Source organism: Cydia fagiglandana, chromosome 14, assembly GCF_963556715.1.
Source record: "Cydia fagiglandana chromosome 14, ilCydFagi1.1, whole genome shotgun sequence".
In the NCBI taxonomy this organism is placed as follows: Eukaryota; Metazoa; Arthropoda; class Insecta; order Lepidoptera; family Tortricidae; genus Cydia; species Cydia fagiglandana.
In genome coordinates, this window is record NC_085945.1 from 8,966,237 (window position 1) to 8,980,268 (window position 14,032).

The window sequence follows — 14,032 nt, forward strand, 5'->3', positions numbered from 1 at the left end:
TTCACTTAAAATTGCTAAGCTCCTTCCCTCTTTTTACACCTTAAGGCAAGAGCACACCGGCTGCGACCTGCGTGTGCGTAGACGTGCAGGTGCACTAAAATTTTTGAGCTGCGCACGCACACGTCACGCAAGCGGTGTGCCGTCTCTCATAATGATGTTTACAGCACAATCGATTGTTGAACCCACAATTTTTGACCATTGAATAAAAGGTTAAAAGACACAAATATGCAGTTATGTATTAGCTCCGTATGGCTCAATAACTTCGCGATATAAATGGCGGAACAGTTCACAAGGAAACTACCTTACACCAGCAAGGTTAACCAGTGAAGGTAGTTCGCATAGTTAGGAAATGTTTCTCATTTCTAAGATCCGTTTACTTTACACGCTACTGGCATTGTGCAACGCAGATCATATCTATAATGTAGAATATTTCTTTAGTAATAAAATGTATTAGTATTTTTCGCTTGGTTGCCATACTGCGCATCGTTGTCATTACCTACTGTGTAGATTAAAATTTTATTGCATAGTATATTTTGCAAGTTTAGATTAAATTACCTAAATGCATTGGAGTTGTTAAGCAATTTCAAGATAAACATATTCAATGCTCAGCGCGTCTTAATTAGTTAAAATGAATGCCTACCTTTTTCGACATACAAAAGTGAAATTGGCAAACAGCAACTTTTTACATCATAAATGTACAATTATATTTTGATCAAGGTGAGATGTAGTACATAATAATAAAAAAAATGATTGTCGTAAGATATCACCTGAAATATTTTGACCGTGGATACAGTGACTCTTCTTCGACTAAGCCCTATAGGAGTAAAACTAAACAATCGTCTAGTGCGTCTCTGCCATCGTTACTAAGCGTTCGAAAATAATAAGCGCACATGTCGTAAAATGAAATACGCGTATTGGACGAAATGCGTCATAAAATTCAATTTGTCAATTCAGCGTTGGCTTTCGTCATCTTAAAAACAGATGTGTAGTTAATAGAACTACAGTTACACAACTAATAAACTGTCTGCATTTAAAATATATAAGAGGTCTTAGGTTTACATAGGTACGAATTGCAATAATTTCGAGTATAAAATAATTAAGACAGACAAAACCTTCGTAATTTCCACACAAAATTGGTACTGATTGAATTGGCCAGCATGTACACAGAAGTGTTATTGTTCAATCCATACGCAACTAAATCCGACCTTGACTTGACGCCAGTGACTACCCAGAGGCCAGTCTATGACTAACGCAAACCAAACGCGGCATGAGAACCGACTTGCGTGCCCGTTCCGGTCTCTTAACAATGAAAAAAGGGAGAATCTTACGGCGAATGACTATATGATAACGCTGAGAATTCGTCTACCCAACATACCGTGACCTCTGCAAGAAAACACCTGCAATGTTCCTATCTAAAACGACGTAACCATATACCAATTCGCAGTGGATATGACCTTTTTGAATTGGACCGTAAGCAAACCAAGTATTGGCGAGCATAAGACAGTCGAAGTTTGCTCCTAACCAGTGTAACCATGATCTTGATATCCATGATAAAAGTAGGTTATCAGAGTGCGCGCTTAAACTGGTTTACAAAGAGTTCGAGTTGCACGCACTTAGTAAGATATTTTAGTAACAAAGGTCTAGAGGTCTCCCATAATTGTATGGGTTATGTAACAAATGAAGGGGAGTCCGTTCCCATTGCGAGACGTAATTGCTAGTGCATCTTACGTTAATGAAGAAATGTACATGACAGGTGCAATTAGCGATACGCTGAGTTAATGGAGCAAAGGTGTATTAATTGGTAATGAAATGAAGTGTGAAGATAGTGTGTGTCATGTATGTGTGTATATCTATAGGTAGTGCTAGTTGCCTTGACATGTCCTTTTAATACACGTGTCATTTTTTAGAGCATCATAAATCATAATGATTTTTTAGTACAGTATATAATTCAAGCGCGGACGTGGCAGGCCCAAACGGAGATGGCGGGACGACTTAGTTAGATATCTTCATTAATAACTGGCCGGAAAAAGCTCAACAACGGGAGTCGTGGAAATCAAGGGGAGAGGCCCAGCAGTGGGACACTATAACAGGCTATTAAAAATAAAACATACAACCGAATTGATAACCTCCTTCTTTGAGATTTGGAAGTCGGTTAAAAAATACAATTCAAATGTTTAGTAACTAGGTACCGACAATCCGCCAGCTCCTTGTAAATCATGGCTTATCATGGCTAATTCAAACACGTCGACACTCAATTGTTTTTGCCCGCGGACCGAAGTATTACTACGTGTTGCAATACGGTTTTGATGTATAGTATACAAATACATCGATTTTTCCGTGCGCGGGTGACGAACTAAATGTGTGATGGTCATGGTCATTTGAGTTCGCTACGCGCCTTGATCTGTAAAAAATGTTTTTTCGTGTATCTCCTGTACTTTAAATTTATACAATACCTAAACGATATTTATTTCGATGTCCGGATCGCATCGGTGGGACTTAGTTGCTACCTATATCAATTTATTCAACTCGCTTCAGTCACGCTTCAACTCTGCTCGGGTCACGCGTCGTGCGTAAGGGGCTATTCTTTTAAATTTATTACGTGTAAAAGAACGCACTTTTTAAATTGTGTAAAATTTTATTGCAATAGAGCTTTTTTGCTATCAATAACGCGCTATTTACATAATTACAAGGATGCAATTAACCTGTTTAACTGTTGACGAAGTGGTCTTTGTCTGACTGGAGCCATTCTGAAGCCGATTTATCGACAATTAATTTACGACCTTCTTAAGACGAAACAGGAGCTGAGTTTTAAATATTTTAGGTAAATATACCCGTCTCGCTAACGGAAGCGGCTCCTAAAACTAGTGCGAGATGGACAAGGCGAAAAATCCTGCGTAAAAATCTCAAAAATCGAGACTGTTTCCTCCTCCAAAACTGAACCAATCGTAACCAAATTTGGAAATCTAATTGATTATGAAATTATCTGTGTCGGACCGTTTTGCTTTTTTGGCTAATTGATATCAGTTTTGAATACTACGCCTCTCATTGCGGCATAGTCAATGAGGCCATTTTGGCCATTTTTGAAGGGCTCTAGCGCCTTAAATAACAAAAATATCAAAAAATGCAAAACGTTCCGACACAGATGTTGACAATTTTAATCTGCGTTGAAAAAATCATTGCTCTAGCATCAAAACCCACGGAGGAAACAGTCGAGTACGTTTGTATGGAGAAATGACCACTCCTGTTGGCTCTTAAGACTGCCACGCCTAACGTGCGTGGCAAGGAATCTTGAACCTTGTCGGCATGCACGAAGGTTGTTATTGCATAGGCTGCAGCCGCGCGCGTCAGTGGACGTCTGGCGGCCATAGGGTTAATTGTTTTTCCGTTGCTGCCAGTATGTTTCAGAATTTAAATATGTAATTTATTCAATAAACGTCAATACAATAATATAAAAAAAAACAATATAAACTAATACAATAAAAAGTAATGAATTTAAATGGATATTTGAGCTGTGTAGACTTTTGTTTCATAGTAAGTTGTTGTGTGTCATGCTCTCCTTGTTAGTCTAATATACGACCTTTTGCGTACCTGATGGCGGTTTTTAGGGTTCCGTACCCAAAGAGTAAAAACAAGACTCTATTACTAAGACTCTGCTGTCCGTCCGTCTCTCTGTCTGTCTGTCACCAGGTTGTACCTCAAGAACCGTGTTGAAAAGTTGAAATTTTCACAGATGTATTTCTGTTGCCAATAGGTATAACAACAAATAAATACTAAAAAATAAATAAAATATTAAATATTTTAGTGGGGCCGTTTTTTGCGTAATGGTACGGAACCCTTCGTGCGCGAGTCCGACTCGCACTTGGCCGGTTTATTAACATACATAAATGTAGTAAAAACTTCGCGTTTATAACAGGTACGAGTAGCGCGCCCCTCTTTTAAAAACCTATGTTTTCTGTGTCCTGTCTATGTCTGTGTCTTTGAAAAACCTATGTTTTTTGTGTCCTGTCCTATTCACTGCTTAAAAAGCCCTATCAAGACATTTGCGCCCGTAACCATGACGACGGACCCTCACAAATTGGATGATTGCCCTTAATTGCAGCCGGGATGTGGTTTAACGGCACCCCCATAAATGACATGACTGTCAGTTTACGTTTGACATGTCATGGGAATGTGTCCGCTCCATTAAGTTGACCGTTGTTTTCGGTTGTTACAGCCAATTGTGTTGACGACGGCATATATCGGGCTTTGAATGTATTATTAGCATGTGTTATCGCAATTCAGAATGTTTGGGAAAATTCCGCCGGTCAATACCACAACAACAACGTAGAATTGAAGAAAATATAAATACCTACATAATTAAATATTCATCATCAGGCAATATTAATTAGTCCACTGCTAGCCCTCCCCTAAAGAGCGCCAAAGCGCCCTGTCTTCAGCTTGCCGCATCCAGCATCTGCCTGCAGTCTTTCGCAGATCGTCAATTAAATATTAATACATTTTTACACAAATTAACTAAGCTCAAGAAGGCTTCTGTTGTGGGTATTCAGACGACGATATAATATAGCACCTATATGACTTATAAGTAATATAATACCTAAATACATAGAAAAGAACTCATGGTTTATTCAGCTTGTTTTTTTTTTTGCTTTATTCAGGAACAAATATCTGTGTCATCGCACAAATAAATGCTCTTACCGGGATTCGAACCCGGGACTATCGGCTTCATAGGCAGGGTCACTACACTACCCACTAGGCCAGACCGGTCGTCAAAAGCAACAAATCAACCGCCTCTCTAAATTGAACAATAGGTACACTCTTTTTTTTGGGCAGTCGTGTAATAAGTCTAATTGCCGTTTATAAATTCCTTTATCATTACAAAAATGGGTAGTTTATTTTCTGTTTCAGGTACATACAAAAATAACTTAAAAATAAAAATATAAAACTAATACTCAATAAAATTAAAATATACTCATATTTAAGAAATTGGGCCCTGTATTTATTATTTATTTAACAGTAACAACACTTAGGGGCTATTCATAAATTACGTCATTTCAAATTAGGGGGGGGTCTGGACATCGGATGATGGTAGCATGACGTAGGTGGAAATGGGGTCATTGGAAGCATGATTTTTGGATGATTTTAGGGGGGGGGAGGGCAAAAATCGTCAAAAAACGATGACGTAATTTATGGACAGCCCCTTATCAGAAACACATCTTTGCCAAATCATCAGACTAAAGAAATTGAAATAAATCTCGTTTCGTCAATTCGACATTCTCTCGGGCAATATCGCAATGTCATGGTAGGATAATGGCGAACGCAAGGCTTGCCAATAATCAATTATAACATGTTCAGGTATACAGGTGTTCAACACAATACATTATTAACAAGATAGATGACTCTGCACTACTTGGCAACACAGTATAAGTAACCAGTACCAGGCGTGGCTCACTCCGCGATTTCGCCGCTTTGCAACAGGTAAATCCTAGCTAGAAGTACATCCGTCCCACACCAATTTTGGTGGCTAACCATAAGCCGCAGCGCCACGCTGTCTCCACCTAGCGGCCATATGTGTCCTGATCGAAACAGACGCGTTTTGTAAGAGAGTGAGTCTTCTGTGCCTAGTGCTATTATTTATTCTGTGCCAGTGCCGTGATTTAAAAAGACGGTTAATTACAATATACATAGGAAGCAATTTATCAAATCAATTACAGCAAATTTTAGTGCAGTAAATGATCAGGTCAGAACGGCTTAATATAAGAATGAATATATTTAGGTTGGTTTTGCTTGCACAAATATCAAACTCGTAGCAAAAATGGGGAAATATATTTTCAATTGCCAGTAGATTTGAATTCTGCGGTCCTCATCAATCACTCCTTACAGCGTAGCTATTTAGCTGAAGTTGTTCAATTAGAGAGGGACCTCATTGGCGTCTCTTTGCGTCGCGTCGTCGCAATGCATTTAATTGTGCATGTCGTAAAAATATACGTAAAATGTCCACGAGGTGACGAAACAACGCGGCAGCATAACGCTACGCACCAGTGGGGCCAGGTCAAGAATGAAGTCACGAAACTGCACATAATAAACACACTGTTGGCAAGTTTCATTACAGAACAGATAAGGGTAGGTTATCCTTTGTTACAAATAATAAGAAAGCACGAAGAGAATAATAATATATAAGCACTGGATTCTGAATGGTCTAGAATATTGTGCGTCATGAGTCACGTTCGGGATGCGAATCATCTTAGTGTTATCTCTAATAAGGTTACCTACTTTCATTTACTTTAGGGATAAGACTTGGTATTAATTAGGATCTACGCAAGAATACTTTTTCGCAGTATTTTCTTAGGTTCTCGGAATGTAGTTTTACTAATGAAATAATCATTGTTATATTAAATATAAGAACTGTGAGAATTGGGTTTAATAAAACTACTAAAGAAGTAAACAAATTAGGTAAAACATATAAAGCATTATATGGATAGAATAGAACACATTAAAAGCGATATTATGTCGAATGGTGATAAAAATTTATAGTAAAAAAGAAAACGGATGAAATAAATAAGTTAAAAATACATAAAGTAAGTCACCAGTTAAGTAAGTTATTTATATTTATATATATTTATAATAGTATTAAATATTATTTATTCACGTCGTCCACGTGTCCCGCACTGTGCTGTCCCGCACACTCCGCTGGCTCCACAGAAAACCAGCGCCGTTGACCACGCTAGTCGTGCCAGCTGCATTCTATGAAACTTGCTAACTATGTAAACAAACCGCCATTTTGAAATTGTCTCTGAATGATGAATTTACTAGTGACTTTTGTTGACATAGTTAACAAGTTACCATAGACACTTTATGTACCTATAAATTTATTTTCGCGGTAGGCGCTTCTGCAGTCGTCATCCAAATGTCATCTTATAATTTTCATTTCGGGGGAAAATAAGGGTGTTACGATTATGGACAGGCGATTATGGAGGGTGAGGGGAGAGAGGGAGGTTCTCACCAATGAAAACGTAAGGCTAACCTTTGTTTACAAGTTACTTTCGGCCTTTGTTCGTTACGATGTTTTTAACAAGTTTAGCTTGGGTTCGTTATTTATCACTTATTTATACTCTGTATCTTTAGGTACCTATGTAGGTACCTAAATAAAAGTAAACAAACAGTTTGCACATTTTCGGTTAGTTATAGCAGTTGTTGGTTAACCAACCAAATACAAAAGCGCCTGGATCTGTCACTGAACGATCTGACTTTAACCTACATTATTTGATCATGTGATGTTTTCATCTACCCTCAACTGGCTTAAGAAGTCATTTGAGGGTAGATTTTGTTTACTATTATTGAAATACCTAAAGATACAGAATATAGGTTGTAATACGGAAACATTGTCTATTAAATATGGTTAGAGTCAGACCAAGGGTCTGCAACGATAGCACACTGAGTGCAAGTGTCATAACTACGTCATAATTTCGTAGAAGTTTGACGTTTATTATAACACTTACACTGCGTCTGCTATCAAAATCGTTGCAATTTCTCTTGGTTCAACTGTAATATCACTTATTTTGGGTACTTTAGGGTACCCGTGTCCGTATTTATATCCAATTAATTCTCAAATACTTTCATATGAATGTACTTTTTGAACCTAGACATTGTTATAACACAGTCCAAAATCAAACAAATGTACTTACATATAAAATGCAATCAGTACCGAAATACTAGCAGTTTAAACATTATGTGCTAACGCAATTCAAGTTAGAAATTCGATAACAGCGCTGGTAAAATTATGTTGTACAAATTATACATTATATATTATCCTTCCATCTTCCAACAGGAAGATTCTTTGGAGAAGTTTTCCTGGTTACCCAATTATATTTATATTCCTTCCTTATTCGTAATAATATACGTACAGTCAGCAGCAGAAGTTGCTAAGCGGACGAGGTGTTCAAAATTACCTTGACGCGCTCTTACTCTCTTAACAAGAAAGTCGCGTCAAGATCATTTTGAACTACTCACCGGCTTAGCAACTACTGCTGCTGACTATACAAGATGTATTAACAATCTCATTACCCAGCCTTTTGGTAGAGACATGACATGTAAGCCCTAAGGGCCTTATGTATACGTTACTGTAAAAGCCCGAAGTACGGCAAAACCTAGGATTTACCGGTAAAACCTAGGTTTTACCGATGCCGATCGGTAAAAGCCCGAAATGTTAAATCTTACTAGTTTACTTCGGGCTTTTACCAACACCGATATGGTAAATCCTAGGTCTTACCACGGCGACCGGTAAAGTTTGAGTCATGCTGCTACTCTTCTAGTATATGGCCCGGGTAATATATAGGTATAGGTACTTATGTATACTAATCCTAAAACTCAGTTACCTTCTACCACGTTTCCGACTCACACTTGACTATTTTTTTTACTAATTTAATACGGTCGTTGTCGCGGCTGCACTTAAATAGGGCAATGCCTTCAATACGTAGCAATAACTATAAAAACAAACAAATAACTACTTAAATAAAATGGTGACAATAATAATATCAATTTAATTGAATGTAAGGTCAGTAATCGGGTGACATTGTATGGTGTCGAGTCAAGGTTCCCACGAATATCAACAAGTGGCGAGATAACAAAGCGTGCTGTAAACGGAATTATTAAAAAAACCGGGCAAGTGAGAGTCGGACTCGCGCACGAAGGGTTCCGTACCACAATGCAAAAAAAACGGAAAAAAATACGGTCACCCATCCAAAAACTGACCCCGCCCAACGTTGCTTAACTTCGGTCAAAAATCACGTTTGTTGTATGGGAGCCCCACTTAAATCTTTATTTTATTCTGTTTTTAGTATTTGTTGTTGTAGCGGCAACAGAAATACATCATCTGTGAAAATTTCAACTGTCTAGCTATCACGGCTCGTGAGATACAGCCTGGTGACAGACAGACGGACGGACGGACGGACAGCGAAGTCTTAGAAATAGGGTCCCGTTCTACCCTTTGGGTACGGAACCCTAAAAAACTGACGCGTGCCGTAGGTTCCGTACCTAAGTAGTAATAGTAAGCAGGTAACTATAACTGGGTGCGTAGCCAACGTGCAATTGTTAAAGCTCCGTAGCGAACGCCAGTGGGGCGACACTCATCCTTTCGGTTCGGGCATTCTCGGTTTCGTTCGGCTCAGCATTGCTCCGAGCATTTATTACGGTTGACACAACTTGACGTGCCTTTGCGTGCACGACCACAGATACGATAATGACTTGAATTTTGACAACCCTAAATAGCCGAAAGGGATAGTGAAATACATTAGAATAGGACAGCACGATTCGTCCCTGAATCGCTGTCAAACTTATTCTGTAAATAAATTATTCTGTGACGAAACGCAACTGTCACACTAGGAAGTCTAGGTTTAAGAAATTGTAATGCTATTATTATTTGAAATAAACAGATTTAATTTGAATTTAATATTTATAGGGTTCCGTACCTCAAAAGGATAAAACGGAAGCCTTATAGGATCACTCGTGCGTCTATCTATCTGATCCCCCCCTTATCTCCGAAACTACTGTCACAAAAATTTTTGAAATATACACATACTAGTTCTTTACCTATAGATGACAGGAAAACCTGTTAGAAATATGCAGTCAAGCGTGAGTCGGACTTAATTACTTAGTTTTTGATCCCACCCGGGTTTATAAAGAAATTTCATTCACGTTCCACATACATAAATACATTGTTAAAAATTTTAGTAATGTACGGAACCCTTGGAACGAGAGTCCGACTCGCACCTGATCGGTTTTTTTTTAAACTACGATACGCTACAGAGCGTTAACCATTGGCACGTTGGCTACGCACCCCGAAATCCGATAATAACAAAAGACGTACAGGAGGCCGATTCAAACTTACATTTTGATGTCAAAATGATGTAATTTTATAGCATTGGCTCGTGCGTCTCGCTCTCGCACTAATATCAATACGAACAAGTACGAGAGAAATGCACACACGAATTAAAACAAAACTACATCATTTTGACAAGAAGATATATGTTTGAATTGGCCTACAGGTTAATATATGGAAATACAGGGTGGTCCGACCATCCTGTTAAAGGTAAACGAACCAACTTTAGTACCACAGCTGACTTAGAAATCTGGATGGATCTGGAGGATGAAGGGAACAATATTAAGTTCAGTTTGCTCCGTAGGTATCTATTTCCTAAAGACCTACCTATAAGGTACCTAGAATGTTGTTTGGTCTGGCTATACTAGGTAGGGCATGTACCTACCTGCCTTGTAAAAGCATTGATAACAAATTATTGTTATGGGAATAGATAACCCGGAGATTCTGAAAAACGGTACCTACTTAGTGCAGGAAAATTGCGAGTTTTTACTTCTTGGAATTTTTAGTCGGTTCGAGTCCCGGGCGAGGCAAGCGAGTTTTAGAAAATATTTGAATGCAGTTTTGTTTCTTTTTAAAAATAAAGGAATGTCTCCTTTAAGTAAAATGAGCCAGCTTAAGGATTTAAGGTAGTTTCCCCCCAGGGCCCGACTTATCTTTCCACACTGTATAGTATGAAAGAATTAGTGATCAATGATCATATACCTATTATATACTGGTCAGATTTTACACGAATTTTGACATTGACATTTCGTCTACGTCAAGCGAAACAAATTGACACGACTTTCCGTCAAATAAACTTAGTTGACCTTATCTTTATTAATAGGTAGTTACCTACCTCTAACGTTTACTACTCACTCATACATAGGTACCTACCTATAGTTGGTCAAGCAGATCTTGTCAGTAGAAAAAGGCGGCAAATTTGAAAAATGTAGGCGCGAAGGGATATCGTCTCATAGAAAATTTGAATTTCCCACCTTTTTCTACTGACAAGATTTGCTTGACCATCTATACTTATTTATTACATACCTAAGTATAATGAAAATATAAACATTATAGACAGGTAGGTATGTTGTAGGCATATACCTATAGTCACGTGGTCGCCCAATGACAATAGAGGTAATCTACCATATGTTATGCCTACACGCTCGTGTGTAAGCGGATATCATACATATGTAAGTACAGTAGAGTCCGGTTATAACGACACTCAAGGGACCGCTGATATTACGTCGTACTAACCGGACGTCGTACAAAACGAGCCGCCAATTTTAATATATTTTTTAATCAAAATAATTACATCATTTTGTATTTATTAATACTTATGCGACAATGAAAGAAATAAAACATTTCTTTTAAAATATATATTTACGTTAGTATTACGACACCTTGTCTTAAATGGAGAGACTTGTGTGTTTAGAAGAAGCCACTTTTCATCAAGGTACGCGTACTCACTCGTCATCCGCAAATTACTCGAATCCCGTAAAACAAAAAGTCGTAATTCTTGGGGATCTAATCAAGATGACGTTGTTTTATCACATAGTTCCTGTGGCCACCTCCTGTGTCCATCGACAGATCAGCTCGAAGGTACCTTCCAAAATATTGCATTGTCACCCAACTTACATAATTATCTTATTTATCTTATTTTTTTTATTATGTGTGTGAAGTTTAAGCTAAATCGAATAATGGGAATTGTTTTATTTAGTTTGCAAGATTACGAAAAGTCGCATGACTATCTATTTCATCTTGCTCCCTATATGCAAAAGGGGGAGGAGAGTTGGGTGCGCGGGACGGAGTAAGCTTCTTACCAACAATTTATTTGTAAAAACTACGTCGCTCGTCGTTGTAACCGGACTTGACGGACGGATTTTGAGTCAATTTCCGTCGTTAAAAGCGATCGGTCGTTATAAGCGCAGTCGTTATAAACGGTTGTGCTTTCATAGTAATTTGTACTAAAACCAAACAAGTGCCTATACTTACGTCGCTATAAGCGGTTGGTTGTTATATGCGAAGTCGTACTAACCGGACTCTACTGTATGTGGACTTGGGTCGTTCAAATCGCCCCTAATCCAATGTTATGGCAAGTTTGACATGTTTCATCATGACATCTGACAGTGTCAATGTTCATAAAATACCTATAGTCCGTGATTCGTCCATTGACACAATATTTCATCATCATCATCATCATTTCAGCCTATATACGTCCCACTGCTGAGCACAGGACAAAATATTTACAAAGAATAATTTGTTAATCATTGCAAATACGAGTACATAGTACATCCTGTACATAATATCCTCGTATTTACTCTGTAACATGTTTACAAGCATAATAGGTTCATTTTAAAACGTTTAGGTATTTTACAAAGACTGAAGCGAATTAAAAAATAAAAACATTAGTTACCTGCTTGAAATGTTTACCTATTGAACGTTCCTGTCTGTAGGTACCTAAATGTAGATAAATACCTACCTATTTGTAGCAACGGCCACATAGATTTGAATGCCGAAATGTAACAGTCATCTTGGCCGTTAAGGTCGAATGTGAAGGTAGTAAAACAATTACTGAGTCAAGAAATGCTGTCAAAATGTCAAGAAGTCAACACAGACGCGTTTCGGCGACTTGTTAACTAATATGTATTACGCAAGCATTATAAAAAGTAACCTAGCCTAACGGGGTCACTGACCTACAAACTCACGATTCTCGCAGATGCACAGATAATTTAGCCATACGAGAACTGATCGGCTATTCAGACTAATTAGATAGGTATGTACCCAGCTGTACGGTACGGTACGACACCGAATGTACCTGACACAAGGCTCGAAAGAGCGTTCACCTTTCGACAAACTTAAGTCTTTGTTCCACAAGCCAACGGCTTCGAGTCAATTCCAATAGTATTATCCTGGAAATAGAAACGACTTATTACGACTAACGCCATGATTCATACGCGGACTACCCGTTAAAAACCCTTAGAAAAAACATGTGTGTATTAATATATCTAGAGACGTAAACAAAGAACGTGTGCACGTTAAAACTCTGTAAAAGGGATACCAACCGTTCACCATAAAAAACAACACGTACACTAACAGTTTTTTGTCTATAACACACTGGGGTAACGTCGCTTAGGAACAAACTAGTTTTATTTTTCGAGCGCGTCGATCGAACGGGCAAGCGGCCCGTACGCTGGTCGGGGCGAGACTGAGTGCGGCGAGCGGCGGCTAGCGCCCTCTCGCCCCGCCGCCGCTGTGTGCGTACGTGCCCGTGTAGGGGTGCCAGCCCCTGCCCAACCGACAACCACCGACAGACGCACACATATACACACGGACACCCGCGCCCCGGCAACCGTGTATTTATTTTCGACTAACTATAGGGTGGATAAAGCCGGTGCATTCGTCAGATATATGACTGCCGCTTCTCTAGATATTGAATGCCGAATACGCAGTGGAAATTCAGTTTCCATTTAGCGGCTTAGTACGTTCGATGCGCAACATACGCGGTTGGATCGTTTAAAACGCGCGATTTAGACGACCATGAACTCGCGCCCGGTCATTGCCACGGGCACTGATATAAAAAGATGCGCGTCACACAAAACAAGTCATCTGTTAAGATTTGAATTTTTAAAGTCGACCCCAATGCACAAGTTTAAGAATAATTTTGACAGTCTCGTTAATTTCTTGGGTTGTAATTAAAATGGCGTTCAGAGAGGGAAGGCGGGCTATTTCTATATAAAAATAAATGGGAGCAGAAAAGGACGCGTTATTTCTGTGCAACAAGGCCACAACGAGAGTCCTGTGTTCGTTCGTGCCGCAGTTTTTGTTTGTGTACAATTTCGCAGTGCAGAAGTTGTAATACATACATCTCCGGCAATACATCTCCTGGCGACAGTATATTTTGGACTTTTGTTCCGTCAAAATATGTACCTATAAATAAGTCAGCAATGCTATTCAGAATCGAGAATACATGTAGTTATACCAAGATAAGTCTGCAACGATTTTGGTAGCTCTCGCAGTGCAAGTGTTATTTTAAACGTCAAATTTCTATGAAATTATGACGTATAAATGGATGCTGTTAAGCAATAATGTGTCAACCCACATTATTTTTTCAATAAGGCATGAATTCAAAAGATTTACGCTTAAAGTTGACATTTCATTGTAAAATGGATGAATGGA

General features: G+C 38.7%; 1 protein-coding gene across 4 annotated transcripts in view; it reads right to left on the reverse strand.

Annotated features, from left to right (window-relative positions):
- LOC134670708 (brain tumor protein) overlaps window positions 1-14,032 on the reverse strand; it is a 502,486-nt gene that overhangs the window by 226,391 nt on the left and 262,063 nt on the right. For 2 of the 4 annotated variants that reach the window (XM_063528521.1, XM_063528524.1), the window contains exon 1: window positions 12,919-13,070. The exons of 1 other annotated variant lie outside the window; for it this stretch is intronic. Coding sequence is in view for 1 of the 3 variants with exons in the window: in XM_063528519.1 (XP_063384589.1) it covers window positions 12,919-12,928 (10 nt within the window). In the remaining 2 variants the exon portion in view is untranslated. Of the gene's footprint in view, window positions 1-12,918; window positions 13,071-14,032 lie in introns of those variants that run through there. One more of the 4 variants, XM_063528519.1, reaches the window with a different exon arrangement.